The sequence below is a fragment of the Parasteatoda tepidariorum genome, chromosome 3 (assembly GCF_043381705.1).
Source record: "Parasteatoda tepidariorum isolate YZ-2023 chromosome 3, CAS_Ptep_4.0, whole genome shotgun sequence".
NCBI classification, from domain to species: Eukaryota; Metazoa; Arthropoda; class Arachnida; order Araneae; family Theridiidae; genus Parasteatoda; species Parasteatoda tepidariorum.
In genome coordinates, this window is record NC_092206.1 from 78,681,393 (window position 1) to 78,708,871 (window position 27,479).

At 31.4% G+C, this 27,479-nt stretch overlaps 1 protein-coding gene across 1 annotated transcript in view; it reads right to left on the reverse strand.

Moving 5' to 3' along the window:
- Positions 1-27,479, reverse strand: part of LOC139425167 (serine-rich adhesin for platelets-like) — a gene marked incomplete in the record, with an annotated part of 134,658 nt that overhangs the window by 9,866 nt on the left and 97,313 nt on the right. Inside the window, 5 exon segments of the mRNA XM_071178880.1 lie at positions 28-142; positions 1,162-1,402; positions 2,883-2,999; positions 4,176-4,385; positions 6,192-6,422. Of these exon segments, the coding sequence (XP_071034981.1) occupies positions 28-142; positions 1,162-1,402; positions 2,883-2,999; positions 4,176-4,385; positions 6,192-6,422 (914 nt within the window).

Genomic DNA, 27,479 nt, shown 5'->3' on the forward strand with positions numbered 1-27,479 from the left:
TTTCACGTAACCATACCTGAAGTGGACACTTGACTTTGACATAGTGGCCGACTGAGAAGAGCCTTGGCAATCACTAAGAATAACAGAAACAGTATCTACACTATCTACATCACTCGCCGTTGTAGTAGAGCTCTGACCCCATCTAAAATAATGAATTTTTAATAGCGTTTTTTTATGGAATTTTTGCTGAGATATCTTGATTTCACTTTTTTAAAGTACACTACAGATACTTTTTACGCATTTTACAGATAATTTTAAAAAAATAATGATAATTTAAAAAAATAAAAAAATGTTTTAATTATGACTTTTATAAGTAGAGATTACAATATGCGTTTTAAATTAGTTTTTCTCATATTTTATTAAATAAACTTAAGCCTAAACATAAGATATTTTTACATAAGCTTCAGCTATGAACTAAAATTTCATGAATTCAGACTTGTGTTGGTAAAAAAAGCATGTATTAAAAAATGATGTCCCGAAAAGAGAACAGATAATAATTAGAACAACGAAGGTTTTCTTTCCTTCAAAATTTAGTTAATAATCATTGGTTGCTATTTATTATTAAATATCACTTAGATTTTAAAAATGCCACACATATGGAGTCATTTATAAGTACTGCGCCTTTGTGATAAATGTTAGGTATGCCATTTATTTACCACTAAACCAAAGATGCCAACAGTTTGTGGTATCGGAAGTAAACCTTTTGGTAACAGACTCAAAAGATTTTAAATTTTTACATACGCAGGGCAAAATTTCAATTAATCAATGAACAAGTGATGAAAGGAATAGAAATCTGAAATAAAAATTGCTTTCGCAATGAGAAAAAAATGAAACACTAAGAAAAATGGTGAAAACGTTATTTTTTTTCTTTTTTTAATTATAAAAGTGCTTCATGCATGTATGAAACTGCTAGCAAGGATGCAGATTGGAGGCCAACCTATTGGAATCCACCGATATGTTGGTTGGTGGAAACATATTAAATGATTATCAAACTCCTAAAGAATGCAAGTTTTAGTCAAATATTTTCGTAACAAGAATCAGCGGGGGAGCATAAGCCAAAATGATGCTAGGTTTTCATATCAACAAAGACTTCAACTATGTGAACTAATTTGTCGGCAGACATGAAGCATGCTAAAATAATGCAATTTATTGGACAATTACCTGGAGAGGCAGGATGGCCACCTGTAATGAATTCTGCAAGAGGAAGCTTTAACAGAAACGCTACCAGAGTAGATGAGATCGTCGCAGTTGTCCGTTGGTCTCAGAATCTCGGAGCACGCATCACACGTGCTGCCCTCAGACCCTGAGCTTAACAAAGGACGGCAGCTGGAGTCCCCTGTGCTACCCTTCGAATCCATGTGACATCTTTTATGCAGAGGATACCTGGATGATGTTTCTAGAACTGAAGTAGAACAAAAAGACATTAAATTAAGAATACAATGAACAATGTAGAATTCGAAAGTAATATTAAAAAATTACACTGCTCCAGAGAAAAAAAACTCATTTGTTCAACATGTTAATTCATATTTTCAAAATATCCCTCAACATTGCTCTTCTACGGCATTCTTAAAAGGTTAATTTTTTTCTTATATGGCCATAAATGATACCATCATGTATGCATGGAGCGAAAAACAAATGAATTGACCTAAATAACTTTTGATCTTACTATCGGATTTTCACGTACTGGGATACAAACTTCATAATTCGAGGAATAGACCTCAAATATGCTAATTAGTTAGAACAGATGATATTGTAAGTTACGAAATCAAAGATAAAACTTACTTTCCCTAAATAAACATAGCCTTTTTTCGACATATTATTATGATTACCCCCAAAATATAAGAATGTGCCGCAATTAGCGAAATATGGTCCCCATAGTTCGATCAAGAGAATGGTCCAAATTTGGACTCCTTAATGTTAAGTTTACATTTTGCGAATTTCGCCATACCTCGAGAACTTTATAACAGAATTGAAAATATTTGGAAACAATTTTGAATTTGTTTATCCAAAGATAATTTGATGCAAAAAAAAAAAATTTAGAAATTTTATTTGATGATAGATGGAAAAAATTTTAAAACGAATTTTTAAAGAATGTGTTACATGGCTAAACCCAAATTTTGAACGAAATCGGTCAAATATTTCCTGATAAATTGAATTTTAAAAATATGACTTTTTTTAAAATTTAAATTTATAAATAAACGAATTTTATAAAGGTGTGCAAAAAGTTTTTAATTTTCTTTCCGAAGACAAGGGAACTCCTGGATCAAGTATTGGGATAAATTTGCCTTCGTGATGGACTTTTTGATGAAACTAATCCGCATTTGATTTACTAGGAGAGGAAAGATACGAAAGCCTTGTATGGGTAGCCTGACGGCAAAAAGACTTACCCATGATCCGTTTACCACTGATAATATTTTACGTCAAAACTGTGATCGGTGAGACCCGGGTGCGGAATTCGTATCAACCAGTCATCTCTGGGATTTGAAGGTGACTCTCTAGCCCTATCAATATTCAGTCGTAGTACGTGAAAATTCGATCATTAAGGTCAAAAATTATTCAACGCATATTGTTTTTTTTCCTCATTGTGAAACTTGGCCAAAATATCGCGTTTAGTCTGAAATGTTCATAGATTATTTTTTCACAAAAAGAAAACAAAAAGAAACAAGCAGTGAATCTGTTACTTTTTCAGATCACCACATACATCGCTTACTTAAAATTTAAAATTTCATTTATGTTTTTGTTTCGCATTTACTATATAATTCATTCACAAAAAAACATTCAAGAGTATCTACCTTTTCTCACGCTATTACGTTTAGACTGTTTAAGTTTTTTTAACAGAATAAATTTTTAAAATGGAAAACTCCCCTTTCACGTAACCATACCTGAAGCTTTCCTCGACAATGTTTTTCGTTTTCCCATTAATTTTCCTTTAGATGCCAAGTCCATAGACTGAGAAAGCTCTTCAGATTGATTGGTAAGAAGAACATGAAGCCCTTCTCCTGAAAATACAATTTCATACTTTTACTAAACAATCACACTTTTTTTCATACCTTCATTAATAATTTTTTATAACGTGCACTTAAAGTAATAATCATAATTGGTAAATTATACAACAGAAGTATTTGGGTTCAAAACCATACCAATCAATTAGGTTTTTGGTCTGTATATTCATTGTTTGACTTTTGAAAGTTTTGAAAGTTTTGATAGACAAAAACATACACAATATTTTTTCCATAACATTTCAGGGAAAATAGTATAAATGCTGAACTCCAAGCAGGGCTTAGGGAAAAGTTTGTCAACTCAGTGAAAAACTTTTCAAGTTTTTTGATTTCTTCAAGGAATTTTTTCTATTTTCTTCATAGATACCAGATTTTTTTTCAGCGGTTGCTAAGCAACTAACTTTGCAGAGTATAAATATCCCGGTAGCACTATAGACTGGTCTATAGTAAATTAAACTTATTTGAGGTGCATTTTTCCTTTCTTTATTTGTGAAGAAAAATAGCATAACTACAAAAAAAATGTACTTATTTGTTTTTGTAGAAAATTAAGAGTAAAAGTTGCAATTCAAGTTTACACAAACTTAATTCCATACATTTAATTTAAAATAAAAAGTTAAGTGTTTTTAAAAATATTTTAAAATGATAGTGACTATTCGTAAGAACTATAACATTTACTCAAAATATTTCCTTAACATTTCATTAAATTAACATTGCATTAATGTAACATTACATTCTAGCATTTACATTAACATTACATTCTATTATTTACATTAACATTACATTTCATTAAAATAGCATTGCATTCCATTTCATTTCATTAGTATAGCATTACATTTTACAATGACATCTTCTCAAAATTGATAGTTTTTTTCAGAAACCAAACTTCTGAATTTTTTATATATTGATGCACCATATTTCACTCTTTTTATGGACCCAAACTCTCAAAATAAATTTTTTGAGAAGGGTTCATTTTTTCTTTCACTGTGGTACTCCATCTTTGTCAAAAAATCCATTACCTAAATGAATATTAGCAAGCAATCTAATCTCCAGCAGTTTTTTTCTGAACAGTGTAAGATATAAATTAAATTTAGGTAAAGAATTTTCAAAAATCAATTATGACTGTAGGAGACAATAGTTCCCTACACAATAGGAGATTTTAATTAACAATGCATTTACCCCTGCCGCATAGTGAGCCACCTTCAAAACAGAACTTTCCATCTATGACACCGAAACGCCTGAGTTCCTTGAGTGGCCACGTTCCTAATAACCTTGGTGGTACTCCAGAGACGAGGCAAAAAGAATGATCTTGGAGGTGGAGACGTGCTGGACCGCATGGGAGTTTGCTTTTGGGTGGTACGTGAGCTATTTGCACCAGGAACTGTTGCTCTGAAAATAGATGAGAATAGGACTTATTTAGAATGAAGTAATCCATAATAAGGATTTACGCTGGTTAAGTAAAGTTTAACAACCAGATAGACATAAATACACCAATAAAAATTGGATACTCAAAACGCACGAAGTTTTAATTTTTGACGAGACAATTAACTGGGAAATGCTTTGAGTGAATATTTTGCCAAATTTTTATTTGCTTGAGAATACGAATTTCGTTGAAAGCAACACATCGATTGACGAAATTGATTAGGAAATACATAACATACGACTAATTGAGTACTCAGTCATTGCCAGGAATCGAACCTGAGAAAACTGGCTGAAAGGTGAGCGCACTTACCATTGCACCATTTTGTTATAGATAGTAAACAGTTTGTTAAGAAATGATCTGAGCGAATATTTCGAAAATTCGATTATTTAAGAATGCGAATTTTGTTGAAGCAGCATATCTATTACCAAAATAGAAAAGGAAGTACAACATTACATAAGTAAAATTGAGTGCTCAGTCATTGCCAGGGATAAAACCTGGGAAATCTGATTGAAAGGAGAGTGTACTAACCCTTGAGCCTTGTACCATTTCCTTTTAGAGAGCAAACCGTTAGCTGGAAAATGCTCTGAGAGAATAGTTCACAAAATTTTCACTTTCTTGGCAATACAAGTTTCGTAGGAAGCAGCATGTCGATTAAAGAAATTGATGTTGAAATACAACATACGAGTAATTGAGTACTCAGTCATTACCAGAGATCAAGCCTGGTTTAAAGGGGAGCGCACTTACCCTTGCAGCATTCCGTTATAGAGAACAAGCAGTTTGGAAATCAGATAAAAACGTTGGACAACACTCAGAATGTACTAAGGTATCACACAAATGAGGAATTTGTTTCGTCAACAATTTTAGAGTTCGTGTTGCGTTAAAAATTGGTGATTTCATGATGAAACAAGAGTTACCCCATCCCAAGAATTAGAAAAATCATCAAATTCAAAGATTGCAGGCATTAAATACACATAAAAATATTTTAAAAAAAAATGCAATGGCCTTTGAATATTATTTTGAATCTAATTAAGTTGACAATTCGCATAAATTAACGACAAAAATCAGTTAAACTACTAAGCTAATACCATTTGTTTGAATATCATGAAATTAGGTAAAATCTCCGACACGCAAATCTTGCTGTGATTAAATCTCAGGCAAAATAAATCACATTCTGGAACGAATTCTTTAAGCATTATTAACTATTTTTGCAATATAATTTTTTCATAGACGTCACATCTATGTGCAAATTTGCAGAAATTAACATTATTGCTTATGACTAATAAAAATTTTGCACAGAAAATAATTGTCTTTTAATGCATTAAATTCATAATATTTATTAAGTACTTATTTTATTAAGTACTAGTAAGCTCATTACAAAGTACAGTCTATAATCTCTATTCTAGTTGAAAAGACATTAAAAAGTTAAAGGTCATCCAGTAATATGGAGGGATTCGCACCATAGAGTTGAAAAGTCTTTGTTTCGCACCCCTTAGTTTCACGCTACAAAGCATTTAATGAAACAGAAAGACAGCTCGGCCAGGGAGACCCTTAAGATTGTGGTACTCAATCGCTGTGGCGGTTATCAGGAAAAGCATTTTGATTACTATTATATGCTGTTATGCCATTGTTATACTCTAGAATTTTTTTCCCGAAATTTTCTTCACATGCAATTTCTCTATTGAAAATTACACAACTTAGAACAGGAAACATATTGTCCTTGGTGAATAAAAATCTATGCAAACCGAAACATTTTTTTACTATAAATATCTTACCTTCTACTAGGTTGGCTCTTATCTTGACTTGCCATTGGATGAGGAGTTCTCTGTTGTCAAATGCAAGCACCACCACCAACTCTGGACAAATGAGAGCCATGGTGTTGCTCTCCTTGTCCAAAGTAAACCCAGTCTCCATACCCATAAAATCTTCCAATGAGAGAGAAGCCTTGGTTGGACCATTTTTACACCGTTCTTTACTATCCCGGTAGAGCTGAATGTGGAGGCAATCTGAAGAAAGAAAAAAAAAGCATTTTAGTGCTGTGTATAATTTATAGACTGCAATATCGAACATTAAAAAGTTTTGTTTGATCTTCAATTAACAACTGTATCTTAAACGATATTACAAGTCCATAGGTATTAATTGTCATTTTATGAAACCAATAGCTGAATTAATGTTCTTCGAAAGAGGTGAAAAGGAGTGCATCAATAAATCGGTATTTATCAAAGCTACGAAATCGTTCATACTACTGAACAGCGTATACTATCACAGTTAATAAAATTAAAACTATTCCAAACGTATTATTTATTATTTGTTCCTCTTTTCGGTGGCTTTGCGTAATTATATTCAAGGAAAAAAGGCTTTTAGAAGTTCATTCCATCAAAATAAAGATGAACTATATTCAATATCCTTGAGCATGATGCTGTTGCTTAATGTCAACTCGTCATATTCAATATTTATTACAATCAAAATATTTTATCCAGTATTTACTACTTTCAGGGGATGTAAAAACATTACCACAGTATCTATGTTTGGTACCTTGGTACCTATATAGTTGCGTGTTTGCTACTTATTAAAATAGCATCAATTACCACAAGATCAGTAGACAATAGTTCTGAAGTTGAGAGAGATACGCACAGACGCACCCTTTCTATATTATAGAGAGTGATAGATGATTTTCTATATTATAGATTATAGATAGGAGAAATTAGATTTTTTTACAATGTTTAAGTAAAAATATTTTAACTCTGAATTACATAACATAGTTTCATGATGAGTTCAATAAAAAATTTAAACAACTATACGTATTTAAAAGGAGGCTAAACATTTAACTTCCAATAAACATCAATGCTAAAAAAGAAGTCATTATTAACTACAGTGAAAGAAAAATAAATATATTAGAAAAACTTCAATAAATCTTAGTAGAAAATTAAGCGTTAATGTATTTATTGATTATTGATATCTCAGAACATTAATTTATATTTGGGTGAAAGTATTTGCAATTTTAAACAGACAGTTTTCGTTAGTTTTTTTCTTATAATTTCATGGGTTTTAAATGTTTTTTTTCGGACACTTCTTGAAAGTTATTATTTACTTGGGGAAAGTTCATTGAGAGAAGAAGCACAATTTTTCCGACTGTCAGGGCTTATTTGGGAAGAAGAAAACTAAACTAAGAGATAGAGAGTTGGTTGACTGTTTTGTTAAGAGTGTCAGTCGCTCTTAGAGTAACAATTTCATCCGCTTCGTGTGAAGAGACTCTCTCACAAGTGATTAATCACAGGTTTCTTTCCTCTCTTTGAATGCAACTCCACTGCCGCTCTCTTTCTAGGGATCGGAGGCATATTGCACCTTATAAGACTTTCATCAGAAAAAAAAACTAACAATGAATAAAATAAATAGGTGTGAATAATTAGTGAGACCTAAGGGAAATTTGTGTAATAATGGAAATCTAAAAGATGTCGGCCTAATGATGGAAATCTAAAAGCGTTTGCGTAATTACGGAAATCAAAAAGCGTTTGCGTAATGACGGAAATCTAAAAGCGTTTGCGTAATGATTGGAATCTGAAAGTGATCGCGTCTAAATCTAATGGACAGCGCGCAACGATGAACATCTAATGGAATGCGCGCAACGATGAACATCTAATGGAATAGGCGCAACAATGAACATCTAATGGAATGCGCGCAACAATGAACACCTAGTGGAGTGCGTGCATTGATGAACACCTAGTGGGGTGCGTGCATTGAAGAACATCAAATGGAATGTGCGTAATGACGGGAATCGAATGGAATGTGCGTAATGACGGGAATCGAATGGAATGTGCGTAATGACGGGAATCGAATGGAATGTGCGTAATGACGGGAATCGAATGGAATGTGCGTAATGACGGGAATCGAATGGAATGTGCGTAATGACGGGAATCGAATGGAATGTGCGTAATGACGGGAATCGAATGGAATGTGCGTAATGACGGGAATCGAATGGAATGTGCGTAATGACGGGAATCGAATGGAATGTGCGTAATGACGGGAATCGAATGGAATCTGCGTAATGACGGGAATCGAATGGAATCTGCGTAATGACGGGAATTGAAGGGAATCTGCGTAATGACGGGGATATAATGGAATGTGTGTAGTGACAGAAATCTAGTGGAATGCCTGGAACTGTGGAAGTCTAATAAGAATAATCTATTGGAATAATATAAATCTGATTTTTTTTCAGAATTGAAAATGCTACAATGGAATGTGTGTAGCGATAGAAATCTAATGAAATACTTGTAATGATAGAAAACTAGTGGAATACGTGTAATAATGTTTATTTAATATGAATACTGAAAAACTAATGGAAAAATATGAATGTAATTTTTCTTTCGAAAAATTGAAAATGCTACAGAGATTTCATAAACAAGCTAGTTTAAAACATATATTTATGAAAATTGTATACTGTTTCAAATTTTATCAAATTATTTGTACTGAGTATTCTGTAATCACCGCTCCTGATCTTATACATTTCAAATCTTTGAACAAAAGTAAAAAATATACGCATCTGAGATCACAAACGAATACTTAAGTGAAATGTCATTAACGTTACGAGCGAATTAAAAGCGATATTAAAAATGGTGGGCTTAGAAACATCGAAACCAATTTTATTATTACGAGAAATTTAAAAGTCTGTATAATAATTGCCTTTCAGTTTTCTATTCAGTTTTCTCGAGAAATTGAACATGACTTGATGTTTTCAGTCTCTTAACCATTAATCATTTGCAAAGTTTCGAGAATGTTTTTCTTTTCTTCCTAGTCTGAATATTCAATTAACACACATAAGTATTGTTATTAGTATTGGTTTAAAGAAATAAACATTAAGGGCCGGTGACTAAGAATCATTCAAAATCAGTTAAATAAATCTGGCATTGGGAAATGCTTATTGTAATATTTTCTTCGCACAAAACATTACTACACAAACTTTGCACAAAAAAGCAGAAAAAATAGGAAAATTATTGTCAAGCTTTAAATTGAGAATATAATATTCAACCTTCCTCTTAGACAAGAACTCAGCTTACGATATTTTTCAACACTAATATTTCCAGTTGTAGAGTTTATTTTCAATATGTCGTTGAAACAGTAACATTCTACAAGAGAAATGACTTTCAAATTTTTAAGTCTCTCTCAGATATGCTTAATTTCAAGCAAGATTTTAATTGACCTAAAGAGTAACGCAAAAAAATTTTTTCTGACGATCATAGGCATGCATGCATACATACGCTCCCCTAACAGTATTTAAATCTGGAATCGATAAATACCGGCATGATTTATATGCCGTCAATGGGTCAAAAAAAATATCTGCAATGTTGATGGAAAAAAGTGTGGGAGTTTAAGATTTTTTCTTTGAAGGGGTGGAAAGGTAAAACAAATTAGAATAAGCAATCATTGCGCAAAATATTTTTTTGTCTTATGTTAAGTTGGAAATCTTTGAAACTTCACTAATAAATTTATCTTTACTGCTTATGCTCTTTTCTTCCATTATTGAAAGAAATTTCCGATTTCGTCAGTTGTACTATACACGTTTTGAAAAGTAAAGAAAATTGCCTTGCATGTCACAAAAATATTTCTAAACCAAGTGTATTTTTAAAAAATATATATATAAAATGGAAATTTGATTTTGTGAATCAAATTTATCTTTGAACTCAGATATTTGAACTTTTGTGGCAACTTGAGTAAGAAAAAAAAAATTAAATGCGTGACGAAGCAAAAAATGCATGATAAATGCATACAACATGAAAATGTGCATGTTAAATCAAGCAAAATACAACAAAATTCTGCTTTATGAAACAGAAATAGTCCAGATAAAAATGTATAGTATAATAAAATTGTGCAGTGAAAAAAAAACCCGGACCATTCTGAATCATTTTTGATCTGATGGTACGAATCTTCGCGAACGTCCAATATGGAGAAATTAAATTTTACACTTACGGATTTTTTAAAATTCGATTTTGCGAGAAACTATTCGAAGGGGATTTCGCTTCTGTATTTTGTTGTGGAAAATAGCTTTCTTTAAAATGGTTTGCATCTCAGAGTTCAAAATTTTTTCCACCATTGTTAAGTAAAGCAAAAAAATAAATATTTACGGAAAGTTATTTTTTGCATCTTTGGATAAACGAATTTTAAAATTGTGGGCAAAAATTTTCAATTCCCTTGGGTTCCATATATGGTGAAATACGAAAAAATAAAATTAAAAGGACTTACGCTCTCTTGGGCTTATATTTCCCAGATTGCGGCAACCCCCTACATTTTGGGTGACAGAAATCCGAACCTGTTTAAATAAACGGCATGTCTATTAAAGAAAGTGAGTTATACAGTCTGATCTTGAAACTTAAAAAAAAAATATTGTCCGTACTCGTTAATTAGCATATGTTAAGGTCATCCCCCTAACCATTAAAACTGAGTCCTAGAATGTGAAGATCCGGTCATTAGATCAAAAGTTCTTTAGGATTGCCCATTTTTTTGAGCACAACACAAGAAAAAAGAATAAAAAGTATTACATTTGAACCTTATAAAACACAAAATTTAATACACGATAAAACGTAATGAGGTTGAGCCAGATAAAACATTAAATTAAAGTGACAAAATGGACAACATACAAGTATGTGCCGGATAAAATGTTAAAACCAGAATTGCTTCTGTTAAATTGCTATTTTTCTAAAACTAATTTTTGCAAAAACTATTAAAAAATTCCAAAAAATGAAAAATAGCGTCTTTCTTAAACGTTACAACAATCGAGCCTTGTAAATTTTGACCAGTAAAAACTGTTTATCATAATTAAATTTGGGTGGAAACAGTTATTAAAAATGCATAACTCTTTCGCGTCAGAACAACAGCAGTTTATATTAAAATGCGAAGAGAGAGTAAAGTGCATCGTGTCTTGACAAGAGGAATGAATATTTTAATAATCTTTGAGAAAGTTTCGAGCGTTTTAAATTATTAAAGATCGTGCAAGGGATCGAAGAAATCGCATAAAACTTGATTAATGATTTTATGAGAAAAATGTAGAGATTTCCTTTTTTTAAAATATTGATCAAGATCTGATGTTTCGTCAGCTATACGACAAAAACTGAGAAAAATAATTTACTAAAATTAAAATACTTTTTCGCTCAAATTATTCTTTTAATTTAGGAGTTTGAACTTGCAAATTATTATGAGTTAACAAGTTTTGTTTCGGAAATACAAATATTGATATATGCTTATTAATTTTTTTAATCATTAGGTACAACTTACTTTTTAAGTATTTGTAATTATGGTATTTTGCGAATCCCGTTTAGATTTTAGCATAATTGCTAATATGCTACTATAAAAAAAACCTAACATATAAAAAGCATCAGCACGATGACAAAATATTCGTCATCATTTAATTTCATATACCGAAAAAAGCTAGTCAGGCTCATATTTCGAAATTGTACAATTGATTTTTCAACTGAGACAGCCAAGAGGCGCTGGGGTTTCATTGTAAAAGACTAGAGTTCGATTCTCAGTGGTGACTTGAAGTGAACCTGTTTCAGATTGATGGGCATTTGCGTACTGGGAATGCTCACCACATTTTCTCAATAAAGTCATTGGTCAAAAAGCGCAGAACATCAAAAGTCTTGAGGATTAGCCTCTATGATCCCCTGGTCATAACCATATATGGCAACGTTACTTTTAAAAAGTAACGAGTAAAAGTACAAGTATTTTTAAAAAAAGTAACGAGTAAAAAGTTCTTATTTTAAAATGTAACGAGTAAAAAGTACAAGTAAAAGTACAAGTACTAAACAAAAAAAGCAACGCTTTAAAAGTACATTTCTAGGAAATCGAAAATTCAAAGTAACCTAAAATTTTATTGAATAATAATCTTATGTTCTTTAATGTTTTTGCAAAATTTTTGTTATTTATTTAATTATTTTTAATTTTGAAAGTTATGGACATTAATTTATTTTTAAATTCGGAAGAATATTATAATATAATTTTATAATATAATCGTATAATATAATTTTAAAATCAAATATAATTTTAATATCAAACTTTTTATGGATTTGCACGAAAAAGAAATTTTATCTACTGATTTTAATTTTTAGTTCATTATTTTTAATTATTTAAATTACCATTGATTTAAAATTGTTTCACTCTATAGAAACACGTTTTAAAAGCACAAACATAAACGAAGCAAACACGATCTTTAAGCTAATAAAAAATAATTGAATGTGCAGTACAAGTTGAAACAGAACAGTCTACCAGTTTTATTTGTAACAATGGCTAATGCTGAAGTTATGCGAGAAAATCATTTTCCGAACATTTCTGCCTAACGGAATAATTAAAATTTGTAAACGAATTTTAGTATCAGCGGCTAAATTAATACCTTCGAGTTTTCAAGAATTAAAATAGTAATTATAATTGTTCTCAATAGCACGAATAGTTCTGAAGTTCTTAGAGATTTGACTGGGCGTTGTTTGACAAGGTCAGGCATAAACATAATTTTAGTAAAAAACGTACTAGGTAAAAATGTATTTAGTAAAAAATGTATTAAGACAAAAATGTATTATTACTGAGTTCAAAAAGAAAATTGAAAAACGTAATAACAAAATCCAAACTTTTTTATTTAAAATTTATTAAATAAATGCATAAAACTCGAAAACGAATGAAAATAACTTGCTAATTAATATTTTTTATTCATTTTGCAAAATAATTGCATTTCGAAAGTGGTGTGGTGTCACTGAGTCTGCTGCGAGAATTTCTCAGAATGTGCTTAGCCACGCTAAATAAGCGCTCCACCAGAAGGTACTGCAGTATTACATATTTCACAAATAATTTTTTTACGATTGGATATCGATTCAAAATTGATATGCCTTCCGTTTCGACATTTGAGCTCATGTATGCCATAAATTCTTCTGATGGTGATTGGCATGATGTTTTCAGCTTTAGAAAATTTAAAATCCCTGGTTTTTTTTCTGTTACGTTATTAGTTATAGCAGGGTGTTCAGCTTGGACAATTCTTTCCAATTTTTTGTAGCCTCCTCCCTAGCTATGAGTGCATATATATTGCACATTAATTTTATAAATTAAAAAACATAAGCATTTTTTTAATTTTTTGTTTTTGTTTTTGTCTTTTAGAAAGCTTACCAAGTTTTAGAAAAATGTAACGATTTCATTCGACATTTCCGTTACAAATACTTGTACTTTTTACCTAAGGAAGTAACGGAAGTACAAGTAAAAGTACTAAATTTAAAAAATAACGAAGTACAAGTAAAAGTACGTACTTTTTACTTGTACCGGCGGTAAAAGTAACGAAAGTAAAAGTACTGCCATATATGGTCATAACAAACCGTTATGTGTACAACATATATAATATTAAAAATAATTGACATAAAATAAGAAAATAAGTATAAAAAAAGTATAAAAAAAGAACTAAGTAAAATAAGATCTAAGAGCTCGTAGGGATTATTATACATAATTTAGAATTGTTAAACTTTCAGAATTATTATGCTCCTAGTTTTTCATACAACATGGTCGTAACAGGAATTCTCAACATCCAGTCAACTATTTTCAGTGGTGGATGAGTGTTGAATGATGGAACAAAAGTGGCGAACCGATACGTTGTTAGTTACTCAACGTATAATGCAATCAACAGATGTTATAAGATGAATCAGACTCAAAAGTAAAAATGAAATCGAACGAAATTACAAGATAGGTCATCTCAGTGCTTAAGGAAACGTAGAATTTTTGTTTAGCTAAAAAAAGTAAATTTCTCAAGAAGTAGTGGTAAACAGTTCAAAAGTTTGAATGCTATTTATATTGAGCAAAATACATGGAGCATTTACCTTGGGGTTAATTGAAAACGTTTTGCTAGATTGATTTTAAGAGCAAAAGCATGATTTGATTTTAAAGTTGAAACAGTGAAATCTGAGGAAGTATGTAATTTAATGATGTTCCCTCACAAAAATGACGAAAAAGAAGATCTGAAGAAATTCCACACGAATGGACAGACATATGCCATATTTTGCGGAGTCATCTTTTTTGTGCTCTAAGTACCTGTTAAGGCTACGGCAGATAAGCTTTACCCCCACTCTCTTCAAGCCAAACTTTCGGAATCGTTTGCGCTTTCCACACACGATTACGATGATGACGATGAGCTTTAATCGAAAAAACGGAGGGAATCACCACAAAGCCTGAATCCATTTTGGCGAAAAAAAAAGAAGATAAAAAGACGCTTGTGAAAATGAAAAAGAAACACAAAAGGTCGCAGCTAGGAGAAGAAAAATGCGGGGAAATAATTTGGTTCCTTTTGAAGATAAAAACATTTTGCGAATTTATGAATTACAAAACGCGAAATAAAATTGGAAAGCTTCCTTAAACATCTTTTAAAATTCAAGAAGTAAAATAAGCAACTTGAAATTAAATGATTAAATTATAAATTATGTCTATGGAGTAAAGCAATTATGTTTAAGTAGTCTCAGCAAATCTCGTTTTTTTTATTTTAAATTTTATTTTAATCACAATTAAAAGATTTCGTTTAATAAAATGGGGAGAAATTGAAATGTGAGTAATATGCGTGCTATAAAAAAAAGACATAGCTAGATATAAGCTTTTGAAAAATTGGATGTAGAACATTCTATTTTGTTTTATAACTGACGATGAATAATAAACCGATTCTGAGTTTACAGCTATCTGTGTTCATCTCCGAAGGTTTGTAAATTTGAAACCAGCCCAAAAAACGAGGAAACTTTCAGATCAAGCATCATCTTCTTTTGAGAATTTTTGGAAGTGGAAGTCTTTTTGATGGAGCTAACCTGCATTTGCGTTGCATCTAGTGGAAATCCATGAAAACCTCCCATGCTGAGCCCGAAAGCAAAGGGATTCTAATCTTTATCTATCTACCACAGATCATATTTTACGTTAGCACTGTGACCAGTTCAAGCCGTTAGTAGAATTCGCATCAACTAGCCATATCTGGTATTTGAACCTGGGTCCCCTCATTGAAATCATCATGAATCAATGACAATGAATCTATGGAAGACGTTGCAACTTGGTACACACTAAAATCAAAACAGATAAAAAGGGGATTTGAACTTGCCGATATTTTATAGAAGAGACGAACTAATTTTTCTCCGATGTTTACATATATGATCATGACATTTAGTATTTTTTAAAGGGTTATTTATAATCACCTTTATGCAAATTTTTTAACTTTTGCTATAATCCACACGTAATGAGTCAGATAAATATTTAAGAGGTAGAAAAAAATAATGCTTTCTAATTCAGAAAGATCATTAAAATCATTACAGTGAAGATGGAATTTGAATGATGAAAATCAGTTTATTTTTTGAATGAACTATAGGCGCAACGATTAATTATTCAACCTAAAAAAATTGGAAAGCTCGTAAGTTTTGTTCTTTATATTAATTATTAATATAATAAAACTGGTTTCTTTATTTTAAATAACTGGCCATTTCATTGAAATATAGAGGTACTTTATTTTTTTTAAACATTTTTATTACGGTTTTCATTACTTTACTCTTAAATAAGAATTAGCGTGTTGATCCTAAGGACAATTTTCAACAAGGATTCTGTACCTCAGCTTCGAGAGACACGCTATACTCTATGTGGATATACATTTCCAATAGATAAGTAACCTATCAATATTTGTTCCCTGATGCAGTCAATATTAATGCAGATGGTTAATTCACTTCGTAGATAGATTGTACAATGATGTTTTACTTAATAACTTATAAGCTCTATTCCAGTGACCATCTAATTCCAAAAACGTCGGATGAGTAAAAATTAAAATTTCAACAATGTATTCTTTACAAAACACCACTTATCACGGTGATGCAGGTGGCCCTCTGGAAAGCACAAGATTAGAAAACAAAAAGAGTGCAATGCTATCGATTTAATTCTAAGATGCTTCCGTAGATGGAGTGGACTTTTGCTTACCTTAAGCATTACCAATTGCTTACCTTAAGCATCAGTAAGGAATGCATGAATGCATAGTATTCAACAGATTTTTTTTGAAGGCAAAGTACCAATGACTGGTATACACTTGCCTTCCTTTCATTCCTTATACTGATTTTTTATTTTATTTTTAGAATGTCTTTTTTAAATCTAAATTGTATGAATTTCTGATTACAGGACAAAATATAAATCCCAACTACTGAAGAAAAATAAATATAACACTATAATGATAACTAAAACAAAGTGCTGCAAACTCGTGAAATCGTAAAAAATACTTTAAAATGTAATTCGCTTTTAGAAAGATAATTTTATTATTTGTTTCGAAATTCTGAAATAGAAAATAATTCCTGTCTACTACTTCTGTTATAGGAAAGATACTGACATGCATCCCATACATTTCTCCTCCTTAAAAAAATATGAAGCAACCCTCCCTTTATAGGTAGGCAGCTTGTAATTGAACTAGCAGTGCTTGCGGTGTTTCGTAATTTTCGCTAGAGTGCTCGTTAGGAAAAGTTCTTTAGCCCCACTCTTATAAAAAAGATCCATAGCTTTGGATCCATAATTTAACCATAATATCGTACAAATTAACTGAAATCTTAATATCGTGCAAATCCAAACCCTATTAATGTGCAATCTAATTTCTCATAAGCTTGATAACCCATTACTATGTTTCAACTTGAGAAAAAAATGATTAAATTTAACACTTTATAAAGTTGCAGCAAAAGATGAACCAGCGTTGAAGAGATTTTTCTTCTGACTGCAGTTTAATTTTTGTTGTTGGTAAAAGTACTCTGAATAGGAAAGTTCTCTTTTTAAATAAATAAATAAATAAATTAGTTGATTATTGAGACTTAAATATTATTCCGAAACTCAACCTATTATTGAGACTTATTTTATATTTGTTTGCTTCATACATGAAGGACTTGTTTGAATAGTGGTCAAAATTCATTTATTTAAAAAAAAAATAGAGTTAACATCAATTTCCCGTTCATACAAATCATTCAATCTTATTTCTACTGCTTATTTCTCTTTCCAAAAAGAAGACACCAAGAAATTCAATGTATTTTAGGAAAAATAAAAGTGTCTATTCAAATAAGACCATGATAAGTCAATTTTTAAACTTCCAATTTCAAGATGCAAATTTTCATTAACAATATAAAATAACTTATCTCCGGACAAAACTCCCTCGGAACATCTAGACTTTAATTAAATATTTTACCGTACCACAAACCTCGTAAATAACCTTCCATTCTCCCAACCATGCGAATCTTGGAAGAATTCTGTCAACAATCAACCTCAAGATTGCCCGACGGGATTTCTCTCTCCGTACATAAAATAATTCGGTATCTAATACCAATGCTTTCATCTGTGTCTGCTCACTCGTTCACAAAGAACAGTCCAACTCTCTTGGTTATTACGTCAAGGATCAATAAGATTTCCAGTCCGGCAAACTTTTCCAACCGGACAGGGCTCGAGAGGGGTTTCCGGATAAAAGCCAGGAGAGGATTAAGATTTGTTGACTCATTACTTCCCTTGATCACTCCCACTTTTTCAGCTTCGGAAGCTTAACATGTAAAGTTCGAAGAGACGGAAGGTTTTTCCACTCGGGAAAGGACAACCAATCCAGCCAGGATTTAGCTCTTGTGGGATTAGAGGAAAGGAAATTGCCGATAGACTTATCTTCGGTGCCTCTCATACACGTTTCACTACGTTAGATTGGATTAAATAAGGGCATTTGCTCATTAATGAATTATTAGTTATTAAATTCCGTCGCAAACATGCTAAGAAGGCTAGTGTTGAGGTGTTTTATTACTATAAAAAGATTGGATTGAAAAAGGACAACTGGCTATTAATGATTTCTTTCAATGCCTTAAATGAAACTCTCATTTAGATATAATAAATTTCGTTTCTGTTGGAAATAAACTACGAAGCTTATTGTCGAAATATTCTTTTGGTAAAGACTGAATGCAAATAATTTAATTTGGTACAATATTGTATATTTTGGCATTTTTTCAACATTAAGATAAAATTATATGATTAATGTTATTTGAAACTAATTCTTTTAGGCATTACTTTTAAATATTTTGAGCGTTTGGCTTAGATTCAATAACCACCGTTAGCAGAGATTAACGGTATTTGGTAGCGTAACAATACTCGTGAAACTTACAAACCCTTAGAATAAATTAGAAAGGCTAATTTCTAATTAGAGTAAGATTTTGCTGCACACTATAATAATAGTTTAAGTGATTGAATTGTCATTGTGAAGAACAAGGGTTCGATTCTCGTGGCAGCTTGAAGACTATCCAGCTCATTGAATTCAAATTGGCTCATTGAACCTTTCTTAAGGCTATAAGAGTCCAAAACCACTTTCGGATTACTCTTTTGCTTATGTACACTAAACTTTTAAAATGTACATTTATTAAACTTAAAGTGGGTGGAGTTTTAATAAGTTGCCTGATTAAAGCAAAATATTTTTTTTAAACGTAAGAAACTTTAAGACATTTCGAGCTTTTCTTAAATTAGACGAGTAAGCAAATTGTAAAAGTTTCTCTATCCTTATGCACCATACCTATAACATAATTTTCTATCATGAAATAATAGAACTAGTAACTAGCAACTAAGAACTAGTTTGCTATGTGGAAAAGAATGCAGAGTAAATAGGCTTCTTTATAAGAAGAATTGTTAGAGGGCAAAGAACAATATTATATGTAAACTAAAAAATTTTTTTTTGCTTATTTCTGGAAAAAAATTATACTTTTACTTATCTATATACCTTTAAATACATTTTTTAAGAAAATTACTGGACGATTTTTTAACCTTGAAAGCAAAAAAAAAAAAGTAAATTTAAAAAAGTAACAGTTAAATACGATGGGGAATTAGAATCAGTTATTCAATTTTTATTTATTGTAGAAACTAGTAGAATACCCACTCTTTGTAAGAGGTAAAAAAAAAATCTAAATACTATAATTTAACCCTTTAACACAGAATTTTTCTTAAGCATATTTTTCGTACTTTTCATTGTTTTGTATTAATTTAAGTCAAAATAAGCGAAAAATATTATATTTAGCATTTTAATGATTTATGTTTATGAAATACAGCAAGATAACGGTATTTTATTCTGCGTTAAAGGTAAAATTTTTCAAACACGGCTCACTTCCAAAAAATTTTTTAGATTTGCACTTATTTGTAGCTATTTATCATTGAAATTTCTTTAATTCACAAAATTAATTGTAAATTTTAAATAAGGACGAAATTTTTCTTTTCAAACTACATTTTTTGCGTTTTACATTTCAGTACAAATATAATCCCGATAATCTAACAGATATTTTTTAGTAACTATTTGACTGTTTTTATAATTAAAAAATGCCAAAATAAATTGTTGCGCGTAATTAAGGTCTTAGAATGATTATATATATATATATATTCCATCTCGTCGGTCGTCCTATCGGTGTTCCATTTGCGTGAAAGGGTTAGTTAGGAGGAGGAGGTACATTAGGAGGGGGAAGAATTAACTCATGAAAATGCAAGAGATAAAAATGCAAATCTGACACAGCGCTACCTTAATTTAGCTTTACTGATCATCAGTTAAACAACTTTCAATACTTAATCAGTCTAATACCATTGTAAAGTTTATTATCTTTTATTCTTAAGCGGAATTACATTTTTTACACACGCACATATTCTAATATTTTTTAGATTATCTCTTTTGCAAAACTTTGTTCTACTAATTTTGAAGCGATAATAAATCGTAAGTAAATTCAGCACGAAATGAAGAATGTTACTTAACTCAAATTTTAAACGATGAATACAAGATCAAAGGAATACAAATCCACATCAAACAATCTAAACGTTGAATGGGAGAATTTATAGCACCGTATACTCATCAACACAGGCGAATAAGGATTATTAGGGAACATGTACTAACATCTAAGTAAAGCTATTGTAAATTTTGGTTTAATTTAAACCCGCAAACGCATTTTGCCTGTAGACACGAACTGAAATAAACATTAATCCGGCTGTCCAGGCTCCCATTTGCATGCTGTCACTTTCGCGCGCTTCAAGAGAAACGGAAACTGCTTAGAGCCATGCTACTGAGATGGCCACTAGAGAATAGCTACACTCTAATCAGGACGCAATTCACTTATTGACCGCAACCGTGACTGAGAAACTCTAGCCAATTAGCGACGCTTGGTTGGTTGAAGGAACTGAATCTAAGCAACAGCACAAGATGATTAGGACTGTTCTTGGTGGCCGACAACGTCCTTAGATGCTGATTGGAGAGAGGGGCACAACACTCATATTTAATTGGTGGTAGGAAGCAAAAAATGGAAATTGAGATTAACGCTATTAAGCCTGATACATTTAAGTGTTGTTGAAGGGCACTAATGAAGTGCTTTGATTTTTTCTTTTTCTTGGTTGTTTGAGTTAAAATTGAGTTACCATCAAATCAGTGGTATTTAATCAAGTGTAAAATCAGAAAAAAAAATCCTAGCAATTGGTAATAAAGAGAAAAAGTGTAGCATTTAATACTTTTACACGCATGAAAGTAAATTAATAGCAAATGATAAAAATGTACTTTTTTTTACATAGACTTAATGGAATTATTTAATTTTATTTGTTATTTTATAGGTTGTACAGTCTAAACATTTTTTCAAATATTTAAAAAATTAAAATCTTTGCTTGTACTATATTGGGAAATAGCTATAGAAAAACGAATATTATATTGCTTTTGCATAGACATGAATGAAAAGAACCAAATGTGAAATGGATTTATTCACAAAAATGAACACAAATATGAGGGGTATCAACACAAAAAAATATAATTTCACACATTCCTGTAGTATTTGTTCGAGAACTCTTCTAGATCTTACTACAGCATAAATACCAATGTTGATGCGAGCTGTTGCTTCGTTACATACGGTCAACTAGATTATGATTGATTGTTTATAGACTGCCTACAGATACTAATATACAGATAGCATCTTCGTTCTTCAAGTAACAAACACACTGGTCTTGGCAAAATTAATTTCAAGTCAATGAAAATTTGCCCCAGTGACATTTTCCCCAAATTCTTCCGAAATACTTCTTAGTAAAATTGAAAAATATCGAGGCTTCTCAAATTTTTCCTAAAGCGTAATTTTTGGTGTCTCAAGAAACATAGTTAATTTCTTTAAAAGCATGAATATAAAACAAATTTAATTTTTTAAATCATAAAATTAGAAATTGACAATGGCAGTACGGGGTCTCCCGAAATCTACTACACACACTAAATTTTTTAGGTCACACTGATGACTTCGTATTAATATGAAATATTGAGAAACAGTTGTTGCAGTGCACCCTTGTCCTGATGTCTAAATTTTAGATTACAAATAGACAAATTTAGGTGTTGCAAATTTAGGTGTTTCTCCGAGAAAAAAATTTTAATGAACTGAAATTCGGTACACTTACTGAATGTAGTAGAGAAAATAAGGTTAAAAATAAACAAGAACTGAATTCAATGAAACGCAACAACGCTACATATATAATGCTATAACGCATAAAATTTGTAGCAATCTCTTACAGCCATACGAGGACCAAAATGCATCCTTATACTTCATACTGAGACAGATGAATCCATTCGTCAAGAAATTACATTCATACAAGATGCACAGTTCTTTTTGCATCACCTAATACTTGTTCAATAGTATTGCTGTTTAGTGACCCTGCTGGACACATTCTACATCCATTTTGGTGATTAACATCCAAGAAAGAGTGCCCACCGAATTGGTTTCGATAAATCTCCTCCAAACTGACATTTCATCGTGAAAATCAGTAAATTTGCACATTAGATATGTGACGTTTAAACAAATACACCAAAAATTAATCACTCTGGTAGCATGGACATGCGCAGACATGCTGGAATCACAGCTAATAAATTATCAAACTGTTGATTAACATATTAATACTGTGGGTGTCACTATATTCGTATATCGAAAGTTAAGGATTTAAAAATACGAAAAACTATCCAAAAAGGTAACCCGATTCAAAATTACTAACTAGGTGTAATAAAATTAAATATATTATTGTGGCAATAATATAGTGGTCGGATGCAGAATAAATCTAAATATATTTGGACGGGTTATTGCACATATTTCTACAGACAGTATCTTCTCATAAATGGATACTGAGGTACAGAGTGTACGTCTCATTTAGCAAACACAATTATCTATTTATGATATTCAGCTACAAGGGGAGTGCTGCAATTATAAATGCTCATTATTTTATTGTCAAGCTAATGAGACTATAGGACAGGAGTAGCTTGTTCATCCCCTCCTCTCCTAATGTTAATGATTTTCATTATCTCAGTATCCTTTTGTTGAGAGTTATGAATTCCCATGAGCTTTGTATTGTAGATGAATGGATTTAGAGTTAAAGCGGTGCATGGTCAGTGATGTATTACAGCGCATGAAAAAAATTCTAACAACTACCAAGCTCTTGTTTTTGATATTGCTTGAAACAGAAATCGATGTATTCTTTTTCCATACAATTGAGCTATTATTTGAGCTTTGAATATACTTGTTCTGAAGCATTTAATAATTGAAGTACGCGGCTAATTTGAAAATATTTAAAAGTTTTGATTTAATATATGGTCCTTAAAGTTTTTATACTGAGCTATTAAACTTGTTTGATCATAGATTTCATGTATAGAGTAGAGTGGATCTAGGCCACATAAGTTAGCGTTTGACTCTACTTATTATTTTTAGCGTTTGAATTTCTACTATATTTGCCCTTCAACAGTACAATTTCTTATACATTTAAAGATACCATTGCTACTGAAAGAGCATCTGATGGTGCTTCACAAACTAAAGTAGTTTGAGTGTAGTGGCTGTTTCCAAAAAGAAATAGTATCAAATCTATTTTATTTGCCAAAAGAATATTTTTGATTATGCTGTATTGTGAAGCTTTAAAATATATTAAAGAGCTTACAACAGCATAGTTTATATAAAACAAACTCTCCATGACAGTCTTCTTGTATGCCATCTGTGACTATGGTTAAGTGGTTGAACTATTTCAAGTAAAGGTGTAGGATAAATAATTAGAACAAGTTTTGACAGGGGTTGGTGGGAAGAGAAACAAAAGCTTCCCTCCCTAAAATGTACTCATTTTAGTTTCCATAACAGCAGACCACTTCAGACAGTGTGTTGGGAGGAGTTGCTTAGATCGGTAGATACTTTATTTACGTCACTCTAGAGCTGCACAATGGGGTATGAGAGACGGTCTGGGAAACATTTCTGAAGATGATTCGAAGGCAGGCCATCGCAATTTTGATCCTCTGCATAGGGGAGGGCTCCTCAGCTTGAGAAGTCAGACGACCAGCACGCGAAGTCAAGTACTTAACGGTGGAACAATTTAACGATGACCAATACCATGCACCCTCTGTCCCTAAGCAGACTGATCTAAGTGATCCCCCACCCTCTTACTGACCACAGCCAGTGCTGCTTGACTTCAGTGTTCGACTGGGAACAGTGTGTTTACGATCAGTCCACTGCGGGACTTATTTAGATAGACTATAGAATAGGTTACAAAAACAACATTTTTATACTGAAGTGATTGAAAACTGTTTTAAACATTAAGATCACCAATTTTATAAAACAGTGGTGTTTTGGGGGTCAATGTTAATTTTTTTCATACCTTAATTTTTTAACACCTAAATTAAGGCATCAAAAAGTTTTGAAAGAATAAATTGCACAACGACGGACATTAATATATTGTATTCAAATAAAAGAGAAATTTTAATTTCTTTATTGAATGAAATATTTGCAAAACTGCTGAAAGACACCAACTTCTTTGCTAAATTGCAGCCTGTTCATAATTCATATTTAAATATAATTTATTCCAAAAACTTTTATCGCTTTTTTAAAAATGAATTTTTTGAGAGAAGCTGTACGTAGGCAGACATATTATATATAGTGACTAAAGCAAAAAACAACCTAAAGCAAAATGAAAGTACATAAATTGTCATAGTATAGTTTGACAATTTAAGTATTTTAATTCGTCCTTTATTTACATTGTTTTTTGCTTTGATCTACATAGCACATTGTTTCACCCTTTTCTTTCTTGGGCAATTTTATGTTTTTTGGAATATAGAAATTTCGGACAGTAAAGTATAAATTTTGGGAAGTATAAATGTTTTTCAATTGTATTTTGTCTTATAAGTTAAACAATACTATCAAAAACCAAACTAATAAAAAAAAAGAAAATATCATTCAAGTTCGGTATAAGATTGTCGGCATTTAAAAAGAATGCCAAACCAAAAGAAAGCAAAAATCAATAACAGATTTTATGAATGCTTGCATAATAATCTATCACTTTTACATGGAAATCGAAAAGAGGTTGAGAAAAAGGAATGGAAGTTTAGAATCCAATTTTCTTTCATCTCAAATCCATTCAAATAAACCACCTGCTTTTCACGATCAAAACAATCACTGCACGTTTAATTCATCTATTCAAAAAAAAAAATCAATTTTGGTTTCTTGAGAATTTATTCGATACTCTAAAAACGAAGGGGAAAAAATCTAACATCATTTGCATATCTAATTCCAAGCTAAATTTATCGTAACTTCAAGGAAACTCTTCCAAGTTTCTTTGAAGTAAAGTCACATCAGCGTTTTCAGTGTTTAGGAGATGGATTTAGTTAATTTTCGCAGGAATAAGTTAACAGATTTGGACGTTAAATAGCAGTTCGATTCCTTCTAAGCATTATATGCTTCAATGAGACCAATATTTATCATATTTACACGAGAAATATGAATAGAGTTAAACTATAACATGTCAAAACATCGAATCTTCTGATGGATGGAACGTAGAGTTTAAAGTAACAAGAACAGGAATCAGTTTATTGCGATTAATTTAAGCTATGCTATGTATTCCGATTAATGATCTTAAATGGTGTTATAAATGAACTAAATACGATTAAAAGGTAAAAGACGGACTAACAGTTGGAGTTTAATGGATAGTATTTTTTTAAAGAAGGCAAATCCCAAGAGGGATGCTGCTTCGATTGCTGGCAAAGTATAATTGCACAAGCAACGGAATTGGATACCGTTCTAAATACTAGCAATATTGATTGCTTGATTAAAAGCTTCATTAGCTTCAAAAATACGCAAATTGGATATAACAGCAATGTTTTAAACTTTCAAAAATAGACACCTATTTTCAATACTTGCCAGAAGTGTATAAGAAGCAAAAATGATTTTAAATATAAGTTACAAAGATGTTGAAGTGAGTACGAAATGCGGGTTTCTCTTAAAGCATATTTATTTCATGAACACAAACATCAATATAACATAAACTAAATTAAACATTATGGGTCGTCCTGCGACCAAGCTAGCTAGTGAAAAAGTTGAAAAGGTAAGTGGCTGTTCTTCCTCTGAAGGACAGAATATATATCACTAGGATCACAGGGTTGCTTTTACCTGAAGATCTTAAATCGCCAAGCTGGCGGTAAGACTGGTGAGAGTGGCGAGCACCGCAATGTCAATAAAAAATTGAGAAAAAAGGTGTGTCCCATCACTAGAAAAACCACAATAGCCGAGAGAGTAAAAATAATGAAAAACAGACAAGAAAACCACAGTGGTTGAGAAAGGCGAATCAGGGTAAAATGCAGTTCCATGTGCTAAGGAGAAATGGTGAGAAACTATTGTCGTTAATAAGGGAATAAACATTCAGATTCCAGGGCATCATGATGAGTTGATATGAAGGGGGGAGGGGGGAATTATCAAAAAATTGGCATTATCGAAATTTAATTTATGTCCAAAATTCCAACAATATGCAGCATTTGATATTACTCTTGAGTAAGCTGATAAAATGATATTGTCTGATTCAAAGTAATACGATGCCTTCTTTTAACCAATCAACAGGGTTCAATCAACCAGTTTGATTTAATATCACTTTGATAATTTTTCTTTGACGATCTTGAAAACTTTAATTTGCAATGAACGAATTCTTAATTCATTCTTGATTAACTCAACTTGGATGATTTGAAGTACAGTTCTAAACAAAAGCTTGAAATTAGTTGGTGTGAAATTGGAATTGAAATGATGTAATTCGAATCAGTAATAATGTAAGACTTATTAAATAGAGATAATTATTTAAATCAACTGAAAAAAAAAGTCAATAAATTATAACCGGTTTGTGTTGTTTTGATTTCAAAGAATTGTTTAAAGAAAATAAAAAATATATAGATAAAATGACAAAGAAAACTAATGGACGCCACAATAAAAAAAATCTACGAGAACTGACTTAGGAATTCAGAATGGAAAAACATGAATCTAGGTAACCTGATTTAAAAATTTATAATGGAAATATGCAAATCAGTGAGACTTGCCTTAGGAATTCAGAATAAACAAATTTTTCTGTCCAGTACGTTAAGTTGTTTACATCGTTACGGAAAGAGTTGGATTTGAAGACAAAACGAAATGAATGTATAACAAAGTAACAACAGAAACAAATCAACGAAGATAAATTAACTAAAAGTTGATTTATTCAAAAATATTATGAAAAAGAAGATTTCATTAATTTTGCAAACAAATTTAGCAATTCTAACCTCACGAAAATTTTTATTTTGTTCACATTTGAAAGCGTTCTTGAAATCTGCATCTATTGTTAGAATCTTTCTTAAAACTGCGTTAGGCGTATAAAACTGATCCTCATGCTAAAATGTTAAATTAGTTCGATCACTATTCAAATTTACCATTTTCAACCTCTTCTGGAATAAGCTGCGCCTATTTTTCCTCTCGGGATATGCAAATGAAGCTATTTTTCAATGTCCGGGAATCGTGGAGGAAAATGCAGCAGTCATTTTCTAGAGAAATTGAAGAGCCACAAAAGGTACAAAAGCTCTTTTCCACCCAACATCAAAAGGAAAACAGGAAAAAAAAAGAGGACAAAGAGGAAAACCAAACAAACGCTCAGGCACGATTCTAGCGCTATTCTTGAAAAGCTGAGGCTCAAGACGTTTATTAACGTTGCTCATTATTTCGTATTTGCGTTCACACTCGCCAAAGACTTCGCCAAAGATTTCTGCAAGGAAAGATTGTTTCAAATTAATCTCT